The sequence below is a fragment of the Anabrus simplex genome, chromosome 2 (assembly GCF_040414725.1).
Source record: "Anabrus simplex isolate iqAnaSimp1 chromosome 2, ASM4041472v1, whole genome shotgun sequence".
Taxonomy (NCBI): domain Eukaryota; kingdom Metazoa; phylum Arthropoda; class Insecta; order Orthoptera; family Tettigoniidae; genus Anabrus; species Anabrus simplex.
The window spans coordinates 1173672502-1173695467 of record NC_090266.1 but is presented as its reverse complement, the minus strand read 5'-3'; the positions used below and the strand labels follow the sequence as shown (position 1 = coordinate 1173695467).

At 38.4% G+C, this 22966-nt stretch overlaps 1 protein-coding gene across 1 annotated transcript in view; it reads right to left on the bottom strand.

The window, feature by feature from the left end:
* Frl (formin-like protein) overlaps positions 1–22966 on the bottom strand; it is a 477209-nt gene that overhangs the window by 26584 nt on the left and 427659 nt on the right. The window contains exons 16-18 of the mRNA XM_067142136.2: positions 20164–20443; positions 13208–13482; positions 4155–4271 (exon numbers count right to left, since the gene is read on the bottom strand). Of these exons, the coding sequence (XP_066998237.1) occupies positions 4155–4271; positions 13208–13482; positions 20164–20443 (672 nt within the window). The remainder of the gene's footprint in view (positions 1–4154; positions 4272–13207; positions 13483–20163; positions 20444–22966) is intronic.

Here is a 22966-nt window from a genome sequence, read left to right as displayed (position 1 = left end):
AATTTCTGGGACGAATAGTTCAAACTTCCCATACAAATGCAGTAATCATTGAAATACACATTTCAAATATCTTAAAAACTATCAAACTTTTGGGTTGCAAATGTTCCCAAAACTGGAGTAATGAGACTGTCATGAGTTATATAAATTTCTAAGTACAACATGTGGTATAGTCTAGAATTTGGTGAGGTAATGTTACAGAAATATTAAATCTGTACAGCATGCAGTGACATACCTGCCAACTTTACAAAAGCAAAAATCAGGAGATTTTGATATGAAAATCAGGAAACTCTATTAGTCAAAACTGCTTATCCTACATGTCTTATGCAATACAGGAATACTATGGTATATATTATAACACGCGAAGTGCAATGCTATTTTTATCACGTAATAAATTAAAATTTGCCAGAATGGACTCCAAATGGCTCCTAAAATCTCTAGAGAAGTCACTAAATTACTAAAAAACTACTCCAAATCTAGCGAGAATGAGAGATTGACAATCGAAATATGCGTCGCAATATACAGGCTTCAATAAACATCGCACATTCACGCGCATTTCTCATATTAGTAAAAGTCTATATTTCATTTGAAAGCAGCCAAGGAGCGAAGGACTTCCGGCCAATGGCATACAAAGCTGAAATGGAGGGATTTGTAAACAATTGTTTAAAGTTCACCAAAAAATAAGCTAAAATAATGGAGTCATTGGGAGATGGGAAAAACTGTTGAAAATTAGGAGTCTCACGCGTAAATCAGGAAAGTTGGCAAGTATGCAGTGATATTAAAACCAATTATCATAGTTAGTCTCCACTTTTAGATGTACAGTACATATATTTATTCAAGCAGGAAATTATAGAGTTGAGAGAGATCACACAATGAAAACATATTAGTAACTTGGAGAAGAAAGAATAAACGAAGTGCAAGGCAAGGCAAAGTAAAGCAAAGCAAGGTATAGCAAGCAACAGCACCTTAGAACTGATGAGGACAAATTGTTATCAATACCCCGAATGTGCATAAAAATTTTTTTAAAAAACAGTCCTTGTATTTTAAATTCTGCAATTTTTTCAGGTTTCTTTGTCAAAAAAAATACAAAGATATGACTGTTTCAAATTTCTACAGCTGTAACAGAATCTCTTGCTGACATTGAAACCATGTGCAACAGAAGATGACCAAAGGCAAGGCACATATTTCCCGAAGATCAGTGCATTGCGCAGAATATCTGAGGGCTGAATCCATCAAGTGCTCCCGCACCAAACTGTTGCAGACCCAAATACGTAAGGAAAACTTGAAATGACTTACACCAACATGAATTTTAGAATCTCGTCTCGGGTAGGAATTGCTGGCAGGGTGTTGCCATCTTGATACTACGGCTTGGACGCTGTGTCTTAAGATGAGCAGATAGCAACAGATATTAGAAGATCAACTAAATAATACAGTGACCCTGCTATGATAAGCACAATGGAATACAGGTAATACAGTAGCATGCAAGAACTCACCACACAGAAATATTTTGAACATTTTTTCTATCTCATTTCTAGAAATTTCTGATACGTTATTAAACATTGCTTTCCCTCTGGATTGTTCTCAAAATCCTGTATTATTTTCAAATTGTCACCCAATCTCAATTTTTGTAAATTCCCACAACATTTGTTTCTTACATGCCCCCCACTCCCCCTGCATTTTATACATAGCACTTGTATCCATGTTCACAAATAACTTTGCTATCTACCTTTACTTTCCCTGTTTCCACAACTTCCCCTTCCTAAATGGTTACATTTTTACAACAAAACTGGTCTCCTACAACAAACCTTTACATTGCCTAAAAATCTGTAATACAACATGGTTAGTCTAGTTACTCCACAATGAGTGTGCAAGCTCTCTGCAGGATTTTACAAAAATGTTTGACTCAAAACGCCCACAGGTTATTGAACATACAAAGGTAGAACAGCGACTCTTACATATTGCATGTTTAGTAGAAATGGTAGTGATACAAGATATATCCTTGAACTAAACATTTTTATTTGCTATTCAGTTAGTCTCTTCCAACTGTCCTGTTCCCAATCTTTTTAGTAGTTACATAAGGTATGTCAGCATTTAATGATCACATTAATAACAAAAGTATTTTCAATCTATCATACAGAGCTTTCTGCATCTTATTCGAAAATATTGAAGTATTTATGATGAAGTGGCCAAAGGCTTAACTGTACTTCAGGACTAGAAATGCTGCCATTTACTTTCACATAAGCATGAGCCTCATGCACTAGCTGCATATGAATATTCTGTCTGATATAGCAGTGTCTCTGTTCTGGCATATCTGCTTTTTAATTAACTAGAGCTAAACTTAGAAAAGCAGTGAAAACAATAGCAAACCAGCATTTTTACTGAAACTGAAATGAAAATTGGCAGAAAACCATTTCAAAGAAAATTTAAACTAACGTTTTTTCCAAGTTCATGGTTATTTGCCTAACTGACCAGAGCATTACCATGCTGAGCAACTCAGGTTATATTTTACGAGTAAAAATAATTTTACTGCATTAAGGTCTGTTTAAAGTAAGCTAACTGCAAAGTCAGCATTTCATGAAAACAAAAGTGTAGAGATCTGTATGTTTTGACAACTCATCGAGAGCTTGTTTGCAATATTTTCTTATCACCGATTTAAATTCCATTTTCTTATCACTCATTTAAATTCCATTTACCTTCTTAATAACAATGCCTTGTCAGAGGAGATAGATCCTAAGTCACAAGAATTGCTAGTAAGGCTTATTCTGTATTGAGATAAAGACAGACCATTTACTTTCTGCTGTTAACACAAACTCCACCACAATACTGTTAAATGAATCATTGACTGACCATTATTTTCTCACATTCCTACTCCAGAACTACTTTAAAACCATTGCATTTTATTCATGTTCAAGGAGAGGAATGGTTTAATACCTTAGCAAATTCAGGAATATGTATGAAATTCAGATTTCCATTAGGAGTTGAGGAAACATTTTTCAGAACTTTCATGCTGTTTTTTTCCCCTATTTCTTTCCCTCACTGGCAGGTATTTTATAGTTTCTTAACCCAAGGATGCAGTCCAAAATATCTTCTGTTATATCAGTCCTAGATAATTTACAACAGTGCTTATCCTCCAGCAATATTTTGTTGTGTTCATAATACTTGTCTTTAGACATTTCAAACATTAGATTTACAGATTTGTTTAAATAAAAGGAAGGCTGTTGTAAGTTAGGCCTATGCCATCTATGTTAAATTAATCAATTTCAGGTGTAAGCAATTTTAGGGAGTCAAGCCGTTTAGCAAGTTAGGCATTTGATATAAAATGTAACACTGCCAAAAATATTTGGAAGTTGGTTAATCAATGTAAAAATTAATTTTCCTGCAGGACATTTCACAGGGTTAACGATAAGAATTTTCACCTGAAAATTCACATGGTATCAGGAAGTGCATCAAGTCTTAAACCTTTTCTGTCAAAACCTAAGACGAGGCAGAAAGCTTACAGCCACCCCAGAAATACCTGGGTCAAGCTGAAGAAAGCTTTCAGAGGTTGGTAAAAAGGATTCCCAGTTTCATCAAACAAAATATAATATGTGATCCAAAGAGCAGACCTCACATGGCCCAACAACATAGCAGATCTACTAATTAGATACAGAAAGCAAAGAACATGGTGAAATGAAGGACCTTTCCATTGAAAAAGGAAATCTTAGAATATCTTAATAAAAGAACACCCAAAACCAACTTGAGTTGACTCTGTACCAAGAAATTTGAAACAATGAGTATTTATGTATGTCTTATTATAAATATGTAATAAAATGTATACAGAAAATTTTGTAATGAAGACTAAGAAAGAAGTCTGGTCATTTATGTTAGACAAGTGTATCTGAAGATGTATAGAGCAACTACGACTGTACAAGATGAACATGCATTAATTAAGAAAAATAGGACAATCTAGTATGGTTTACAGAGGAAGATTAAACCAATCTTGGGCATACATCTACAGTCTATAATACAAGGAAAATATCACACCAACAATTACGAACTCTTTCACCCCTACTAATTTAAACAGATTTGTGTTGCTCATAACATGACTCATGGAGTTGATGCCTGTGCAGTGAATGGAATAGTGACTTTATACACATCTGAATGCAAATGTTTCTTACCTGTTGCTTTTTCTGGTTTAACTTATTTCTTTTCAGTACCTCTTCTGGAGGTTTATTCAACGCCTCAAGGGCTGCTTGTTCCAACCTTCGCCGCTGCTCATTCTCTTGATCAGCAACCTAGAAGATGAAGCATGTATATACCAAGTAAGCCTCTTGAGAGGATATACAACAGTATGAAGTAGAAATGTTATATATTCACTACTAACCAAACACCTTAAATTACACAAATTACCATGTGTCGAGACACATCTTCAAGAGACTCATCAAGTGCCGTATGCATCATATCCAGCCCTAACAAGGTTGCTGCTTTCGCCACATAGGCATGGTTTATTCAATCTTACTTAAAATAATACTAACACGCAGTTTGTTAACATAGCATTAAATATTTAGCAGCATGTTAAGATTATTGCTTTTATCCAAACATTTCCTGGGAACTGTTAGCTAACATGGTGTTAACTCTCACAAGAGGCATGATCAGCGAGAATCTAGAAGGCTGTGGTAGAACCATGCAGTTTGTGAGCACGCTTCGATGCACTTTTGTTTGAATACAGCTGTAAAACGAGGCGCGAGAAAACATTCATTAGAATTCTTGTCTTGACCGTGAATTTTCTGTTTATCTACAGACCAATATGAAGACGAAAAAAAAGCCGAGAAGAGAATGTGTGGTTCAAATTTCTCTTCTTTTGGAAATTATTTCCAAGTATATACCCAGTGTTCTCCCTAGGACCTTTTTAATATGCACATCGCCCTGCCCTTTTTACAGACTGGCCGAATAACATAACCCAGATGTGTGTTAGTTTCATAATATTAATATATATGCGAGTCATTGGGTGCTCCAAATTAAAACATAAATACTGTAATACTGTTTATTTAAATGATAAATCCTCATTATTGTCAGCATAATTGCATCAATTACATTAGAGTTCAAATGTTCAGCTTGACCATCACGTAGTATCATGCGCGAACAGTGTCTGGATTAGCATGGAACCGCATGGCACACCACAGCAACAAAGTGGAAAGTCTCAGTGTTACATGATGATGAACGAGCAGCTGAACACGAGAAATTCAAAATAATTGTATGTCATGTTCATGATAACACTAAAATAGTTCGATTTTGCAGTTAATGTTTACCTGTCTTATATTACTGTTAACACAATGAGGGGAATAAATGAAATTTCATCATATTAATTTTTTACATAGTATTTCCCACCCGGCTGATCATTCCTGCCACCTGGCTGACAAAAATTTATGGGGAGAACACTGTATACCTACTATAGAAAGTATCCATGGAAAGGATCTGTGCTCAAAGCTAAAAGTGACACTTGGCAGAAAATTTGTAGTGAATTCAAGGAGCATACTGACTGTAGCCAACGTACGATCAAGCAACTGAAACTGTTGTATGAAAATCATCTCTTCTGTTTCTAACTTTTTCTGGAAAACACCCCGTTATATTGCAAATATTCAAGATATAGAAGTTCTGCATCTAATGCACCTGCCATATTTTGAGCTAACAGAGAATTTAACTGCTTGAACCTGGGCAGTTAAGTTAACTGAGTTTAACAGATTGTTAGTCTTAACCAATGTTGATTAAATGCTAATTTGTTAAGTTCTCTGTTAAATTACTTGAACAGGCAGTTAAATGTTAACGAAGGTTGAATAAACTGACCCATAAGCTTGTAATGCCTCCATATTTTTATGGAATTTTAAGCAGCCCTTCTCCTCTGAAATATTCAAAAACTTATACGAACATTTAAAGACAGTAAACAACAAGTCAGAGAGAGAGGAGTGGGGGAATAAGAAAGGAACACACACAATTTGTCGAACACTATGGCAAGTCTGTGTGGGAAGAGGGAGCCATAAAAATAGGAAAAGAGGACAAACATGGATCCATTCCTAACCCCCCCCCTCACTTCCCCCAACCTGTCGGGCTGAGTGGCTCAGACGGTTAAGGTGCTGGCCTTCTAACCCCAACTTGGCAGGTTCGATCCCGGCTCAGTCCGGTGGTATTTGAAGGTCTCGTGTGTCTGTAGATTTACTGGCACGTAAAAGAACTCCTGCGGGACTAAATTCCGGCACCTCGGCGTCTCTGAAGACCGCAAAAGTAGTTAGTGGGACGTAAAGCAAAATAACATTCATTAACTCCCCCCCCCCTCCTCTCTCTCTCTCTCTCGTTTGCTCTTTTCCTATACTTATACAAATCGGTAATAGATAAAGTATCAAAGAAAGAAGATTCGCTTATCAAAATTATATAGCAAATCAGTAGCAATACAGCTGGTGGTGGTGATGATGATGATGATGATGATGCTTGTTGTTTAAAGGAGCCTAACATCTAGGTCATCGGCCCCTAATGGTACGAAATGAAATGACAAATTAGAAGCCCAAAAACATCCAATGACCACAATTCAAAACGTGAGGACAAAGAATGAATGGATGGATATGAATTTAAAACGATCAGTGGAACTGACTCAAAGTGCCTCTCATGCACAGAAGCTGGCGTAGAACAATAGTATTACTGACCAAAGGACTGCTTCTATAGTAAAATAATGAATCGATGATACTTTTAGTATAAAGGGGTCTAAATCCAAGTCAGCGGCTCCTCACAATGGCACTTATCGCCAGGAAAGTAGAACCATGGTATTTGTCATGTTGCGGTACTAATCAAGAGTAGCGTAGACTCGCGGTATTCCACACATTATGGTACTACTCACAGGTAATGAAATTCGCACATGTATTACAGACCTACGCTTTTTTGCATATTGCGGTGCCATTTACAGGCAACGCAAACCTATGGTGTTCATCACATAAGGGTACTAACCACAGGGACTCGTACTATCCCGTGGTGTTCCTCATATAGTGGGTACTAATCACAGCCAAGCCAGAACCATCGGTTCCCTCATCCCATGGTGTCGCTCATACAGTGCTACTAATCACAGGTACTGTAAAAGCCGTCGTGCTCTCGTTTGCTACTAATCACAAGCCTATTTGGTACCCAACATAGTGGTACTACGCGCAAGTAAAAGCGACCCATGGTGTTCCCCGTGTGGTGATACTAATCACAAGTAGTTTCATGGTTCTAATTTGATCATCCCTTGGTCGCCCCTTTTAGTCGCCTCTTACAACAGGCAGGGGATACCGTGGGTGAATTCTTCGTCTGCGCTCCCCACCCACAGGGGGTTGTGTGTTTGGTCCCCGAGAGGTATTTTATTTCCCTCAAGTCCGCCGGCAAGCCAGTTAGGACCCCCATATCCGCCACCTGGGATGTGCCACGTGGGAGTATCACCTCTCCCCCTGCTACGCCAGCGTAGTAGGTTCGTGGCAATACAGCTGGAAATCACAGACAATGATAAAGAAAATTCTTAGAAAGTCTCCTGAAAATAAAGGATCTTCTTAGATTCAGGGTTGACTTATATTTGGGTAGCAGGGTGCGGTTACCGAAGAAGAAAGGAAGACTATGTTGCAAAGATTGACATCATGCACGCTTTATTACTTCAAGGAATACTACATGTCATCAGAAACTCATTTACAGGCTGAAGATAACACATTACACATTTAAAAGTTCCATTCCAACACTGTTGCAGTTCTTACCTCATGAATGAACTCCATGGGCAATAGCCATGAATACCTAACTTATTCCCGGGTACGTCAACCTCGGTTAGAACTTATCCATGATAACATGACTCATGGAGTTGATGCCTGCCCAGTTAATGGAACAGTGACTTCATACACATCTGAATGCAAAAGTTTCTTACCTGTTACCTGTTGATCCGATTTAAGAGTTTACCGGTCATGAGTGAGCGATATAACCTCACAATGTGTGCATCGAAAGTGTCATGATGTTATCGTTAAAATGGATTTGGCACAACGTATTGTATATCTACAATATCCTGATGATGAACAGAGAGAAAGTGACCCTGGTGTCCTCCTTACAATCAATAGGTGACCAACCCGAGTTCCCAACTCTGAGAAATAATCCTTTTTCACCAAGAAGTAACATAAGTCCGCGAGGATTTCACTTCAAAATGCACTAAAAGTTGGTGTTCTCGTTTACCCTACTTTTTCCATATTAGCTGATACTGATAGAGACGAGAATTATAGACACTAAAAACAGTTAAAATAGGCAGGCATATAGGCTCTTAAATTAGCCAAAATAGGCATGTAAATAGGCACTAACGTGTAAAATAGGCAACATAATAGGCATGAAAAAATACTTATAATTGAATAACACGCTCAATTACTATAAAATGAATTTACAACAGGCAACGTTTCAATGTTTTCGGGTAACAATCTTGTTTTCCTGTCGGGCAGAATGTTTTGTAATGAGAGAAATCTCTTAACATCACAGGAAGTGATTGGACAAAATTTCAATGAAGCCAGTTCATCTGGTTTTAGTTCAGCTGCTTCATCTACCTCACCTCGTAGCACCCTGGCTACTTTTACCGTAGTTTTCCATCATAGATTCTGCTGCAGGACTCTTATGGAACTTTTTACTGACAGTGGCTACCTTCTCAGAGGTTTGGTCAATATTTCTCCTGACTTCTTCCACAACCCTAAATGAGTCCACTGGGGGAAAGCCACTCGTCTCCTACTCGGTGACTGCTCCTGGCAGCTTGTCGAAGTCTGAAGATGTTCCAGTTTATGCAAGGGGAATATTAGCTCCCATCATTGCAGTGCACAGGTCTATAGAAAATTGTTGTTGGTCGCTGTTCACAGTGGACTGGTAGAAAAGCTGCGATGACAACGCTTTCTGTACTCGTGTCAAATGCATCGCAATATTTCTATGTTGATCTATATGGTATTTTTTCACATTTGATCTGAAAAATAATAAAATTGACTTAAATTACAATGTTCTTATATTCCTAAAGCTGGGCTAATTGGCAATAATGTTTAGTATAAACATAATAATGGCTTATGGCCTCCGGAGAGGCCTGGTGCAGGTGTTTTTATCGTAGACGGCCTATTAGGCGACGTGCATGTCTGAAGATGAGGGCCCGTCCTAGGATGATTTCTAATGTTGAATATGCCACACACACCCAGCCCCGGAGCCACTAGAATTAACCAATTAAGGTTAAAATCCCCGACCCAACCGTGAATCGAACCCGTGTCCCTGTGAACCTAAGGCCAGTACGCTGACCATTCATCCAACGAGTCGGACAGTATAAACATGCATTTGTTTCATTAAAAAAAGAGAAATACTATTAGAGGTGAAAACTTTACAATAGGAACAAGAGAATTCGTAATTTACATGGAAATATGTCCTCAAAATGTTCAGTTATAATCTGGCAGTTTCCTGTTGAGTTCACCGGGTGAAAAAAAACAAACATGAAAATGACGCGATACGATACCTGAGTAGCGTAGAGGAGAGATCCTTCCTACATGCTTGCCAGAAACTCACCAAGCTGCCTCTAGCAGTATTCTTACTTATATAGAAAAATTAAAATGGAGGCACTATAAATCTCAGATTTGTGAACATTTTATATGTTGCTATTCGCCTACTTTGGTCACCCAGGTCAGCTGTCATGAAGACTATTTTCTGTTGCCTGCAATAGATCCTGCATCATGTGTGCCGACCAGACTGCCAACCTCGTAGAAAATTAGAAAACCGCGTGATTTGAAATTGTCGTGGCATGCGCCCATAAACTTACTTTTTATCACAATTTAGCAAAACTCTAGATGGGATGCTAGAGCTTACGCACCCCAGACTCTCTTTGATTGTCTCCGCCCCCTCAGCACAACGGGTACGAACCGGACCTCACCAATCCAGACCCAACGGTCTTTCCACTGGCCTGGTCTTGTAAAGATAGTCTTTGTAGCCTTGTTAAACACGCTGTGACATCGTCCAAGCCATGCCATCTTGTACGTCTAGCCTCTGTGATATCGTCCTAGCTGCACCACATTCGATCTTCACCCTATGTTTCGCGAAAGCATAGCGGAAGCGTAATAGAGTTCACTAGAGCCTACACATAGCGCTGGTGAAAGTTGCTCACGATTTTAAAAAATTACAATTCAGTTGTAGTCCGCTTCTGTGGTGTAGTAGTTAGCGTGATTAGGCGCCACCAACGTAGGCTCGGGTTCGATTCCCGGTTCTGCCACGAAATTTGAAACGTGGTACGAGGGCTGGAACGGGGTGCACTAAGCCTTGGGAGGTCAACTGAGTAGAGGTGGGTTTGATTCCCACATCACCGGGCGAGTTGGCCGTGTGGTTAGGGGCGCACAGCTGTAAGCTTGCATCCGGGAGATAGTGGGCTGGAATCCCACTGTCAGCAGCCATGAAGATGGTTTTCTGTGGTTTCCCATTTTCACACCAGGCAAATGCTAGGGCTGTACCTTAATTAAGGACACTATCACTTCCTTCCAACTCCTAGACCTTTCCTATCCCATCGTCGCCATAAGACCTATCTGTGTCGGTGCGACGTAAAGCCGCTAGCAAAAAATAAAATTCCCACCTCAGACATCCTCGAAGTGCTTTTCTGTGGTTTCCCACTTCTCCTCAGGGAAATGCCGAGATGGTACCTAACTTAAAGACGTGGCCACTTCCTTCCCTCTTATTTGCCTGTCCCTTCCAATCTTCCCATGCCTTCTCAAGGCCCCTGTTCAGCATAGGTGAGACTGTCTGGGAAAGGTACTAGTCCTCCTCCCCGGTTGTATTCCCCGACCCAAAGTCTCACACTCCAGGACGTTGCCCTTGACACGGTAGAGGTGGGATCCTTCGCTGAGTCCGAGGAAAAAACCTACCCTGGAGGGTAAACAGATTAAGAAAGAAAGAAAGAAAGAAAGAAAGACAGAAATAAAATATTTCAGTTGTAAATCTCTATTTTCGCGGGAATTGAATCAGAGTATTATTATTTATAAATTTCATTTTCCGTATTGACAGATTCAAAGTATAGATAAGAAATGTGTTTTTCCACCAATCAATACACAATTTATTTTAATAGATTAAACTAGTACCGAGCCAAAACCGGTACTAGTTTAATCTATTAAAATAAATTGTGTATTGATTGGTGGAAAAACACATTTCTTATCTATAAATTGAATCAGAGTTCATTTCTTTTTTTTTGTACCTGAACTACGATTGCATTTCATTGTAGCATTTATAGGCCTATTAATTTACGTATTGTTTGTTGCAATGCTATATTAGTCGTGAATTTTCAATAATTTGTATTATTAAAATGTAGATAGTCATTTTATTACTGAACGAGGAGTTAGAACGCCGATGGTCTCTTGTCACAGAGTGGATGAAAATTAAAGATAAAAGGAACAAACAAACTTACCAAGTTTGGCAGAAGACTACCTTTCCATCCATAGTGAAATTGGGATCCCCTGTGATCCACCGCTTTAACCAGTAGGACTTCGACGATTTTTCTTCGCAATTACATTTTTTACGTCACGCCGACACAGATAGGTCTTATGGGGAGATGGGATGGTCAAGGCCTAGGAGTGGGAAGGAAGCGACCGTGGCCTTTATTAAGGTACAGCCCCAGCATTTGCCTGGTGTGAAAATGGTAAACCACAGAAAACCGTGTTCAGGGCTGCCGACAGTTGGGCTCGAACCCACTATCTCCTGGATGAAAGCTCACAGCTGCACGCCCCTAAGCGCACATCCAACTCGCCCGATGATTTTTCTTCGGGTATTGCCATAGACACCCTTCTTCTTCACAATAAATTGCAACACGTTCTGAGGATAAAGCGCACGCGTACAACAGTTCACATCGAGAAGGAGGTACAGGGGTTCGACGTTGATTGGTTCTCGCATGTGTCTTAGAATGTTGGAGGGGTTGAAGGCTTCGAGGTCAATTTGTTCCTTGTTTTTCCTGACGGAAATTTCTCAATAACTATTTCTGGTGACTTCCAAGAATTCCCATTTTTGTTCCTGGGGTAAACAGATCTTGAGAAATGAGAAGATAATACTGTCGAGCACATCAGTTACAATATAATGCACTGGAAGAAAACCGGCTTCTTTAAAATGGATTAAAAAGGCATCAAATAGGCATCGAATAGGCAATTATACTCCAAATAGGCACAAACCCCTGAAATAGGCATTTATAGGCACAATAAAACCAACTAAATCTAGCTTAAAGGAACCTGAAACGGATTTATATCTCAAAAGCCTACGTTTCTGAGCACAGGAATAAAATAGGCAAATAGGCAAATTCCCGTCTCTACTGATAACCTAACCTAACAAAACAAAATTAATTGATCTTAGAAATAAAGGGCTGTAACAGAAGATAAGATAAAAATGACTGCAATGACCTGACAAGGAGAAAAATGATTATAAATATTTCATACAGGTGTAAAATAATTTAAATAATATTCGTCCTAGAAATAAAAAGACAGCTAACGACTCCAGACAAAACTTAAACTGGTAACTGGATAAATTAGACACATGACTGTCGAAAATATCACTGCCTTCTGGATAAATTAAAGACAACTGTTGAACTCGTCACTGCTTTCTGAATACTGCTTCGAATTACTTCCGAGGTTAATAATAGCGAGAAAAACTAGCGTCAAGAAACTGCGGATTCGAAACCAAGGATTAGCAATGGTGCAACAGTTAATAACAAAACCATAATAAGAGTTTTACCACGGTTTCGTAACGCCTGATATTTACCGTGAATGGTGCACCCGGGAATTAGCGTGTCCAAAATGTCAGTCTTACAACCTGTGTGGCTGTGTTATCTGTAACTGGTGTATGCACTTTTAACGAATTGAGTTTGGCTTGGGAATGAAGCAAACAATGGCCTATATGTAAGGTACTAACTTCATATTCACCTGGAGTGGAAAGAGTACTTCTACTAGGATGACTAAGAGAAGGTTTTATAACCTACCTCCCATCTCCTTCACAGCCTTAAAGTACCCAGGAAGATGGATCAGATTAAATGTTAAAATAGAATTCAATGTCCATTGCAAATGTGAGGAATGAAATGCAAGAGCAACTTTTAACATGGGCAAAAATGTACTTGAAAGGGTTCAGACATCTGAATATACCACTTCGTCAATAACATAACACTTGGGTAACAATTCCTGTAACAGTTTGCCTTAAAAGAAAAATTTATTACCTTGCATGCACGTACAAATCGCACTAAGAGAGAGAAGAAGGTATTTGCATCTGTAGTTCTGGGTGATTCACCGAAGTACTCCACACACTCGCGGAATGCCAACTGAGCACTCGCAGCATCAGTTCTCAATTTGCGCAACTTCTCTTCTGAGTTAGCCAGGAAATCTCTTAGGACAGTGTTGTGCCTCTCCTTACCACGCAGTTCCGCCTCCTTACGTACCAATTCCATGCCTTTCTCCAATTCGTGGACATCAGTCATGATATTTTCCAGAGACACTGTAAGGGTAAGCATAGTTTATTTACTGCAAAAGCTACACACAGCAACAAACATTATGTTTGCTTCACAATGTAGATAATGCAAAGCTGAGGGCTCTAATAAGCAGGTTAATTAATTAATTACTCAGTGGGCTTGTAACATATTTATAAATTTGGATACTTCACATGCTTGTTTATAAGGAAAATTATCCTATAGAATGTTTACCTTATCTAGTATAGCGATATGTGACTATCTAACAAGACAAACTGAGTTAAACCTTCATTACGTATACCCTTCTCCTAACAGGGACCTCCTAAGGAAAGACTAGTTCTTTAAGTGGTCAAATACATCTGGAGTATAAGTTTTCATTAAGAAATTTTGAGGTCAGTTTGTTAACCTGCACATAAAAGCAGCACTTGGAATTGCATTATCATAAAAATGTGTTGTATGACAATGTCTCCACTTCCCTTAAACTAGGTATAAACATATCTTGATTCTTAAGAAAGGTTTGACTTTTCTCTGAAGTGGAAGAACGGTGATTAGGTTTTAATACTCAGCTACCCACAGGGGAGACATCTGTTTTGTCCTATGAATTTCACTGGTTTGAAAAGATTATTTTACGAGGAGGAGGAAGAGGAGTCACAAGGCTACTGAGCATAGTGGCTGCAAGTGTTACCACAATACGGCTTTGGAGCCAATCTCTGCATTCAGGAGACAATTGGGTTCGAACCCCACCGTCAGCTGTCCTGAGAATGGTTTTCACTTCCAGGCAAATGCTGGGACAGTTTGTATTGACAGACCACAGCCAGTTCCTTCTAACTCATTGCCAAATTTCATTTACCATCATTCATTTTGCATTCATCTGAGGTTTGCAACAAGGACATTTGGCATTAGAAACATGGTTAATCCAGCAATACACAACTGTAAACTAATTGAATAAATGATACTCTGAAAATTATATGAAAAGATAATGATCTACATTTGTAACAAACAAATTTCTCTTCTTCAGAGCATTGCTTGCTTGGGCTAGTTTACTTCAACTTTCTTCCAAATCACCTCCAGCTTGATGTGGAATCTGAACCAGAGGGATGAGATATCTACTGTAGTTTCAAAAATCCCACATACACTCACCAAGATTCAAACTACAACTACCCTGGTGAGAAACCAGCAATGTCATTTGGCTATCCCACCCCCATCTAGTATCTTGCAAGTAAGTCATTGGGTACCATTAGAATTCTTCTGATCTTTTCATCAGCAGCCCAACTTCCCATTCATTAGGATTATCCACTGTTCATCAATTAAGGAGTTAGCTCCAAAAAAGATCACATACAGAAAATGGCAACTTTCAGGAAACTAGTTTTAACGATTTCTTACAATAATTAATAATATATATACTACAAAATAATTATTGACTATTAATCAAGGAAATAAATATGCTCTCTAAATGTAGAATAAATCTAATATACGAGGGCATTTTTTTAAAGGTCCAATTGATTGCAAAATTAAAACCACAGTGAGAATCTGATGAAGCGTTCTAGTAAGCCCATCAACCACGTCACGTCACGTCACGTCACGTCACGTCACGTCACGTCACGTCACGTCACGTCACGTCACGTCACGTCACGTCACGTCACGTCACGTCACGCTTGTCAGTTCTGAGCGTACACCGAGGACGTAAACTTGCCTAGAACAGGAGAGTCTTCCGCCAAGTGTGGAGTGCATGCTCTCCTGATTTCTTTTTGCTGAGGGGTGCAATGCAGCCGAAATTCATTGACGAATGAGTGATGTGTACGGTGAAACTTTCATGATTGACAGCAAAGTAGGGCAATGGTGCAGGAACTTTGAAGCAGGATGCAACAGACTTTCATGATCCAGGGAAGGAAGCGAGCGTCAACCGATGATCTTGTTCAGCGAGTGGATCAGGCAATTCGAGAAAATCATAGATTCACAATTTTTGTGTTGAACAATTAGTATCCCGAAATTTCAATGTCAGCTCTCTATACCATCGTGAGTGAGAGACTGTAGTACCAAAAATTCTTTGCGAGATGGGTTCCCAAGAAGCTGTCTGACCATCAAAAAACACAGCAAATGGACACAGCCTTAACATTTCTCCAGCACTACCATACTAAATGAGAATTTTTTTAAACCAAATTGTCAGAGGACGAGACATGAGTCAATTTCAAAAATGAAGAAACAAAAGAGCAATCCAAACAGTGGATGCATTCTCATTCCTTGAGTAAACCAAAGAAGTTCAAGCAAACCTTCTCCGTCAGAAAGTGAATGGCTACCATGTTCTGTGACCGAAAAGAAGTTTTATTGGTGGAATTAATGGAACTTGGCACAACCATCAATGCAGCCTCATACAGCGTGACTCATCAACGTCTACGAAGGGCTATTCAAAACAAGCAGACAGGAATGTTATTAGGCATTGTTCTTTATGACAATGCTCGGCCGCACACTGCAACTGCAACAAAGACTCTCCTGCAGTGTTTTCGATGGGAAGCGATTACCCACCGTACAGCCTGGACTTGGCTCCCTCTGATTATCATCTCTTTGATCACAAGGAACGTTGGCTAGGAGGACAGCATTTTGGCACAGACAATGAGCTGCAGACCAGTGTAGAGAAGTGGCTGAAAGCACAGGCGGCTGCTTCCTATGATGAGGGTGCTGGAAAGGTGGTACCACGCTACGAAAAAACGTCTATGTCGGAGCAGCGACTATGTAGAGAATTAGCTGGATGGTGTAACTAAAGGTTGCAAATATTTTTTATTTTCACTGTGGTTTAAATTTCGTGACCAATGGGCCTTGGAAAAAAAGATGTTCTACACAGAACTGAAGCCAAAACAAAATATAGGACTTTAGGAAGTAATTTTATAAGAAGTACTGGTATCCAGGAACGCATTAGTTACCGATTCACACAACATGTTTTAAAGAAATACCTTATTTACATATTTTTAATATTCATCACTATTGTTAATGTTCAAATTTTGTCTTAGTTCATAATTTACTGAATAATGGATTCTTCTAGCAGGATTTCGTGCACTTTCCTGTAGTTGCACTTCTTTCCAGTCAATGCTCTCTTGAACCAGAAACATGAATTATACCATGGCTTATGATCATGATCATGACAGCTTCTTCACAAAATTTCACTAGTCCGAAGTTCCTAAGATGCCATGGAAAAGAATGCTCACAAACAAGAAATAGTTGCAGGACATTAACATCTCATACCTTGGAGACACATAAATGGAACTGCACCCAAGTCCTGTCATTGTTTTGTCTGCCAGCTGTATCAGAGAGCAGAATGTATGTCTGGAAATTCCTTTAGCTTTGTTTCAAAAGGGTTGTAAAGAAATGAAGCTATTGAATTATCATTCTTTGCCTGGTTATCCATGAAGCATCAAAGAAAAGAGTCTTGATCGATATGCACATACATGCTAAACATATATAACCACAACCACCTTTGGTAAAACTGGCTTATCACATTTAACTTTGGCAGAGACAGATTCTGCACATAATCAAAGTTTATAACAAGACATCTGAAACTGTTTTTGCTGTATGTAATATTTCCTTTTTAATCATACTGTAACAATTTGTGAAGGGTGTACTGCATCTTGCAGCTATCATTTGCATTTGTTTTCAGTTTTGTTTCACACACTACACAAGAGAGAAAAAAAAACCCACCTGTTTTTGATAAGCAAAAGCCGATTACACTCTGGCCAGAAAAATTTAAACAAGTATTGTATTTCCTTAAAGCGATGGCCTAGTCTCTCCTTTCCAATATACAGAGAACAGTTCAAGAAGCTTCTTTATGTTGAGACCAAGATCATCAAAGTTCTGATTTATCTTGGTAACAGTGACTGAGATATTCATTGGAGGTGCAACAATAATAAGGTCCAATATCGGGGTGTCTAGTTTTCTTGACCTGTTATGAATTTTCCGGCCCTTTCTTCAATACTATCATTTCAAATGATTCAATTGATCATTTGATTGACTCAAATCATCTTCATGCTGACTTGAAAAGCTTAACATGAATTTTGGCATACATTTTTCTCGGAAACACCTTCTCTTCCTCTACAGCACCAAATATTTTTCTTAACGCTCCTTCCAGTTGCCTTAAGAGGTTCATTTCTCATGCAGTTGGCGAGACAAGAATCTAGAACTACTTTGTTGGAAGTTCCAAAAAGTGTACAGTACAAAGTACACTGCTTCTGTTCTCTAGCACTTTCTAGCAATCAACTTACGAGAGCTAGAGGTGTAAAAATTTCCTATATTTCTACTGTTCTCTTTCACTTCTTGCTTCATCTCACTCTTGTTTGCAGGTTTCTGTACACCAAGTCTGGTAACATTTAATGATCAATCTAAACTAGTAGTACTCATAAATCAAAACATACATATTCAATTTATTCATGTTCTGAAATGCTACAACACATGAGATGGAATAAATAAGATATTACATATTAAAAATTTCATTATGGTTCTGTATTGATGTCACTAATCCTGTGCAAATGCAAAAGATCCACTAATTCAATACATCACATATTCAGATAAAATTATTACCTGGCATCAAGTACTAGTGCATGTTTGGTCGGCAATTATTGGACATCTTCAGCTAATGCCATTTAGTACTGAACCATTAACACTAAAATATTGAAAGAACAATGGAATAAAATCTTTGGGAAACTAGTGTATGACTAATTAAAATCTAAAATGATACATTAAATTATTAATAGAAAGTGCATCTATCAAGTCATAAAATCACACTTATTCTGGCAAGCTGATCACTAAAGTCTTAAAACTGTTCTTTGATGTGTTGATACACAAGGTCTTGATGTGGTGAAACCCAAATTATGTGTCGCATATAATAAAGTACATAAAAAGGTTTAAAATTAGGATGTACATCCTCCTTTGGCATGGATTAGTCTTATTTAATGTTGCGATGAACTTCAACAGGGAACCACTGAACCTTTTGAATACTTTTTTTTTTTTTGCTAGGGGCTTTACGTCGCACCGACACAGATAGGTCTTATGGCGACGATGGGATAGGAATGGCCTAGGAGTTGGAAGGAAGCGGCCGTGGCCTTAATTAAGGTACAGCCCCAGCATTTGCCTGGTGTGAAAATGGGAAACCACGGAAAACCATCTTCAGGGCTGCCGACAGTGGGATTCGAACCCCCTATCTCCCGGATGCAAGCTCACAGCCGCGCGCCTCTACGCGCACGGCCAACTCGCCCGGTCTTTTGAATACTGAGGTCTTGTTATTGACAACTGTATATAACACTTAAATTGTGTGAGATCTAAAAAAAAAAAAAGATCCAAACTAAATTTAAGACCAAAGAGAAAGAACCTGAACAAGAATTTGGAAGTTAAGTGACAACTTACTCTCCGCCGACACCGTTGGAACTTGTCGGGCCAGTCTGCAGACTTGTTATAATGAGACTGGTTCTCTGTACATTAATAGAGTGTTCCAACTGGGAGGTGACCTTGTCAGCCGCTGGTGGCGTGGGTAGAGAGGGAGAGACTAAAGTGGGCGGTACTAATGCGAGACAAGACGAAGTGGGGAGAGGTTTGTTCCTTGTTTTCCGTTTCTTTATAACTTTGAATAACTCTTCAGATAAGATGTTTCATTTTTCAGAAATTTTGTTAAGATTCCCTGTAGGGTTGAATCTTTGGTCTAAATGGATAAAAATGTTCTCAAAAATATTGAGTACTATGATTTAATTCAGATTTTTCTTTTGTTTTAGACCTCACATGATTTACGCGTTATATACAGTTGTCAATAGCAAGACCTCAATATTCAAAAGGTTCAGTTGTTCCCTGTTGAAGTTCACCGCAACATTAAATAAGACTAATCCATGCCAAAGGAGGAGGTACATCCTATTTATTCAATGTTTTAATGCGCTTTGTTACATGCGACACATAATTTGGAATTCACCACATCAAGACCTTGTGTATCAACACATCAAAGAACAATTTTAAGACTTTAGTGATTAGCTTACCAGAATATTCAAGATTTTACGACTTGACAGATGCACTTTCTATTAATATTTTAATTTGATGTTTTGTTTTAGATTTTAATGAGTCATACTCTAGTTTCCCATAGATTTTATTACATTGTTCTTTTAATATTTTAGCATTAATGGTTTAGTAGCAATGGCAATAGCTGAAGATGTCCAACAACTGGACAAAACACTTACAAATACTTCCTGTCAGGTAATAATTATATCTGAATATACGATGTATTGAATTGGTGGATCTTTTACATTTGCGTTTGTTCATAAATAAGATGCACAACCAATGCCATATTTTTCCACTATTCATTTCTTCAAACAGGGCTACCATACAAAAATTTGAAATATTTCAAAGATTCCAAATAGAATAGCAAAGAACAACATAGTGAACATTTAAAGCATTCTCCATACAAAGGACATTTTCCACTCTGTTCCCTTCTTGGAGCCAACTTCCCAATTGTGCTTTTCTATTTCTTGACTTAGACCTTGTGCAACACATTCCTTGAAACTCTCCAGCCCTGCTCCTGAAGTTTATTTGTGAAAAATGTGATCATGAAGCCCAGAGGAAAGAAAAATCAACAGACATGCATAGGTTTCTAATAAGAAAGGCTCAATCAAAATTCCATTCATCAAAAGCTCTCTCAATCAACTTACTGCAAAAAGAATGTACAAAACTATTAGCAGTAAACTCACCAACAGCAGCCTTGTCAATATACAGCAGCTCGGCATCGAAGTGTAGCAATTCAGGGAACTTGTACCGAATTGTATCAACAATATAGTGCAGCAAACACATACGTTTGTCAGTTGATTTGGTGTCTAACAATGTATCCAAGCTCTGCAACTTAAAACCATATGCTGGGCCACGTTTACTACTATTCAAGTAATTTCCAAAGGCCAGGATAATTTCCAACACTCGACGAAGCTTTTTAGAGCTTTTCACTGATCTGCTTGCTGATATTATAGCATGGATTTGCTGAAACATTAAATCATAATGAGTGATTATTCACAGTTATTGCTAATGAAAACCACAACTTGGACTATCTTAATTATTATTATTATTATTATTATTATTATTATTATTATTACTTCTGAATGAATTCTCAGATAGACATGATACAGGCTTTTGGGCTTATGCCATGTCAAGAAAATAAGGTGAAATTCTTTACGTTTCGCAGAGAACTTTGCTCTGCGTCATCAGAAGAAAACCTCGACTGTCCATAAGAACGGCATCTCAAACAATGAGGTTTGAATTTAGATGTTATAATAGAAGTGGGAACCTCCGTGGCTCAGACGGCAGCGCGTCGGCCTCTCACCGCTGGATACTGTGGTTCAAATCCCGGTCACTCCATGTGAGATTTGCGCTGGACAAAGTGGAGGCGGGACAGGTTTTTCTCTGGGTACTCCAGTTTTCCCTGCCATCTTTCATTCCAGCAATACTCTCCAATATCATTTCATTTCATCTATCACTCATTAATAAATCACTTTGGGAGTGGTGACCCCATCGTACTAACAGCCTATATAAAATTCATTTCATTTCATCCCTGACCTGGTCAATGATTGGAGAACAGGTTGTAGGTTTTCATTTTCAATAGAAGTGGGAATGGTACGTTCATTCGTCACCAGATGGTTCCCCGGACACGGGGCAATTTTTATAATTAAGGACAGCAGGGGCCTAGAGCCATCAAAGTTTCATTAAGCCTCCTTTGCCCCTACACCAGTCCATATCTTAACAGGAAATTTTACTTGAAATTACAATGGTCTGCCAACTTGCAAGACAGACTGATAGTGTGGAGTTCTCTTTTCAATGAAAAAAGATGTATTCCAAAGGTGTGAAGAATATTACTTGTGCCGGAGTTTAGAGATTGTTAAAACTAACATAATTGTATTATTTTGCAACATAACTACAGACATTCATTCGCGAGTTATGCATTATTCTTTTTCCTCTTTTATGACCACATAGGATCACTTTAGTCAGTCCATTGTTCAGGTCTCTTTGAAGGGATTGTTCGGGCTTTGCGGTCCTCGCAGTACTTCTCCAGACGCTCCGATCTTCGTGCCCTTTCCTCAGTTGAAAATGTGCGTGTTGTTGGTTTGTTTTGTGTAAGGGTAAAGCAGAGGTTTGTATTCCTGAGTTCTGCATTCAATTTTGTCTTATTTGTGGTGTCTTCTGTTGTAAGGCCTATTTCCTTCAGATCCTCTCTTACTTCTCTGATCCATTTACATCCTGTTGTGGTATTTTTTGAGACGAGATTGTGTTGTACTAGTTGTTTCAGAAGTCTCAAATCCTGCATCCTCATGATATGTCCAAAGAATCGCAGTTTCCTCGTACACATAGTATCTGTAATGGGTTCTAGCTCTTTGTACATGACTTTGTTAGGTATTATCCGCCACTGTCCATCTTTCTGTTATTTTTTGTTGATGCAGGTTCTTCCAATCCTCCTTTCAATTTTCTGAAGTCTGTCAGTCTTTGATTGTTTATTCAGCTAAAAGAGTGTTTCTGCTGCATATGTAGCTTCCGGTTTATAACTGTGTTGTAGTGTTTTATTTTTGCATTTATTGATAGACATTTCTTTTTGTAGATATTCCATGTTAATTTTTGTGCTTTAGCTAATCTATTTGTTCTTGTTTGGATTGAGATTTTTTCATTTAGGTTATGTGTTATTACCTCTCCAAGATATTTAAATTGAGTTACTATTTTGATGTTATTACCATTTATGGTAACTTCTTTTAGTTGTGTTGGTTTTTGGGGCTTAATTTCTGTTTTTTCAAAAGATATTTTGAGGCCAATTTTATTTGCTATATTTTGAAGTTCTGATATCTAGGTTTTTGCTTCTTTTATGTCCACTGCTAGTAATGCTAAATAGTCAGCGAAACTCAGGCAATTTGTTTTAATTCTTCGGCCAATCTTTATTTTTGGGGGACATTTCCTAAACCATTCCCTCATTACCATTTCTAGAGTACAATTAAATACTAGTGGTGGGAGCCCATCTCCCTGCTGTAGTCCAGTTTTAATTACAAAAGTCTCTGATGTTTCACCCTAAATTTCACTTTTGATTTGGTGTTAGTGAGAGTCAATTTTATCATGTGTAGTCCAAGGTGTCTTAAAATTTTAAACAGAGATTCTCTATGGATGCAATCATAAGCTTTCTTGAAATCTAGAAATGTTATCATCTCTCTGTTTCTTCTTCTGTTATAGTCCATTATCAACTTAAGACTCATGATCTGATCAGGACAGCTCCTCCAGCATCTGAAACCTCCTTGATATTCTCCTAGTTCTTTCTCAAGTTGTAGTAAACTTATCCTATTTAGGATGATTATTGAAAATATTTTGTATCTTATGTCTAGGAGCGAGATTCCCCTGTAGTTATTAGGGTCGGTTTTGTCTCTTTTTTTGTGCAGTGGGTGAATGAGGGCTGTTGTCCAGTGTTCTGGTAGGGTGTAGTTCTTTAATCCAGATAGAGACAAGTTTATGATGGAGGGCAACTTTTGCTGATCT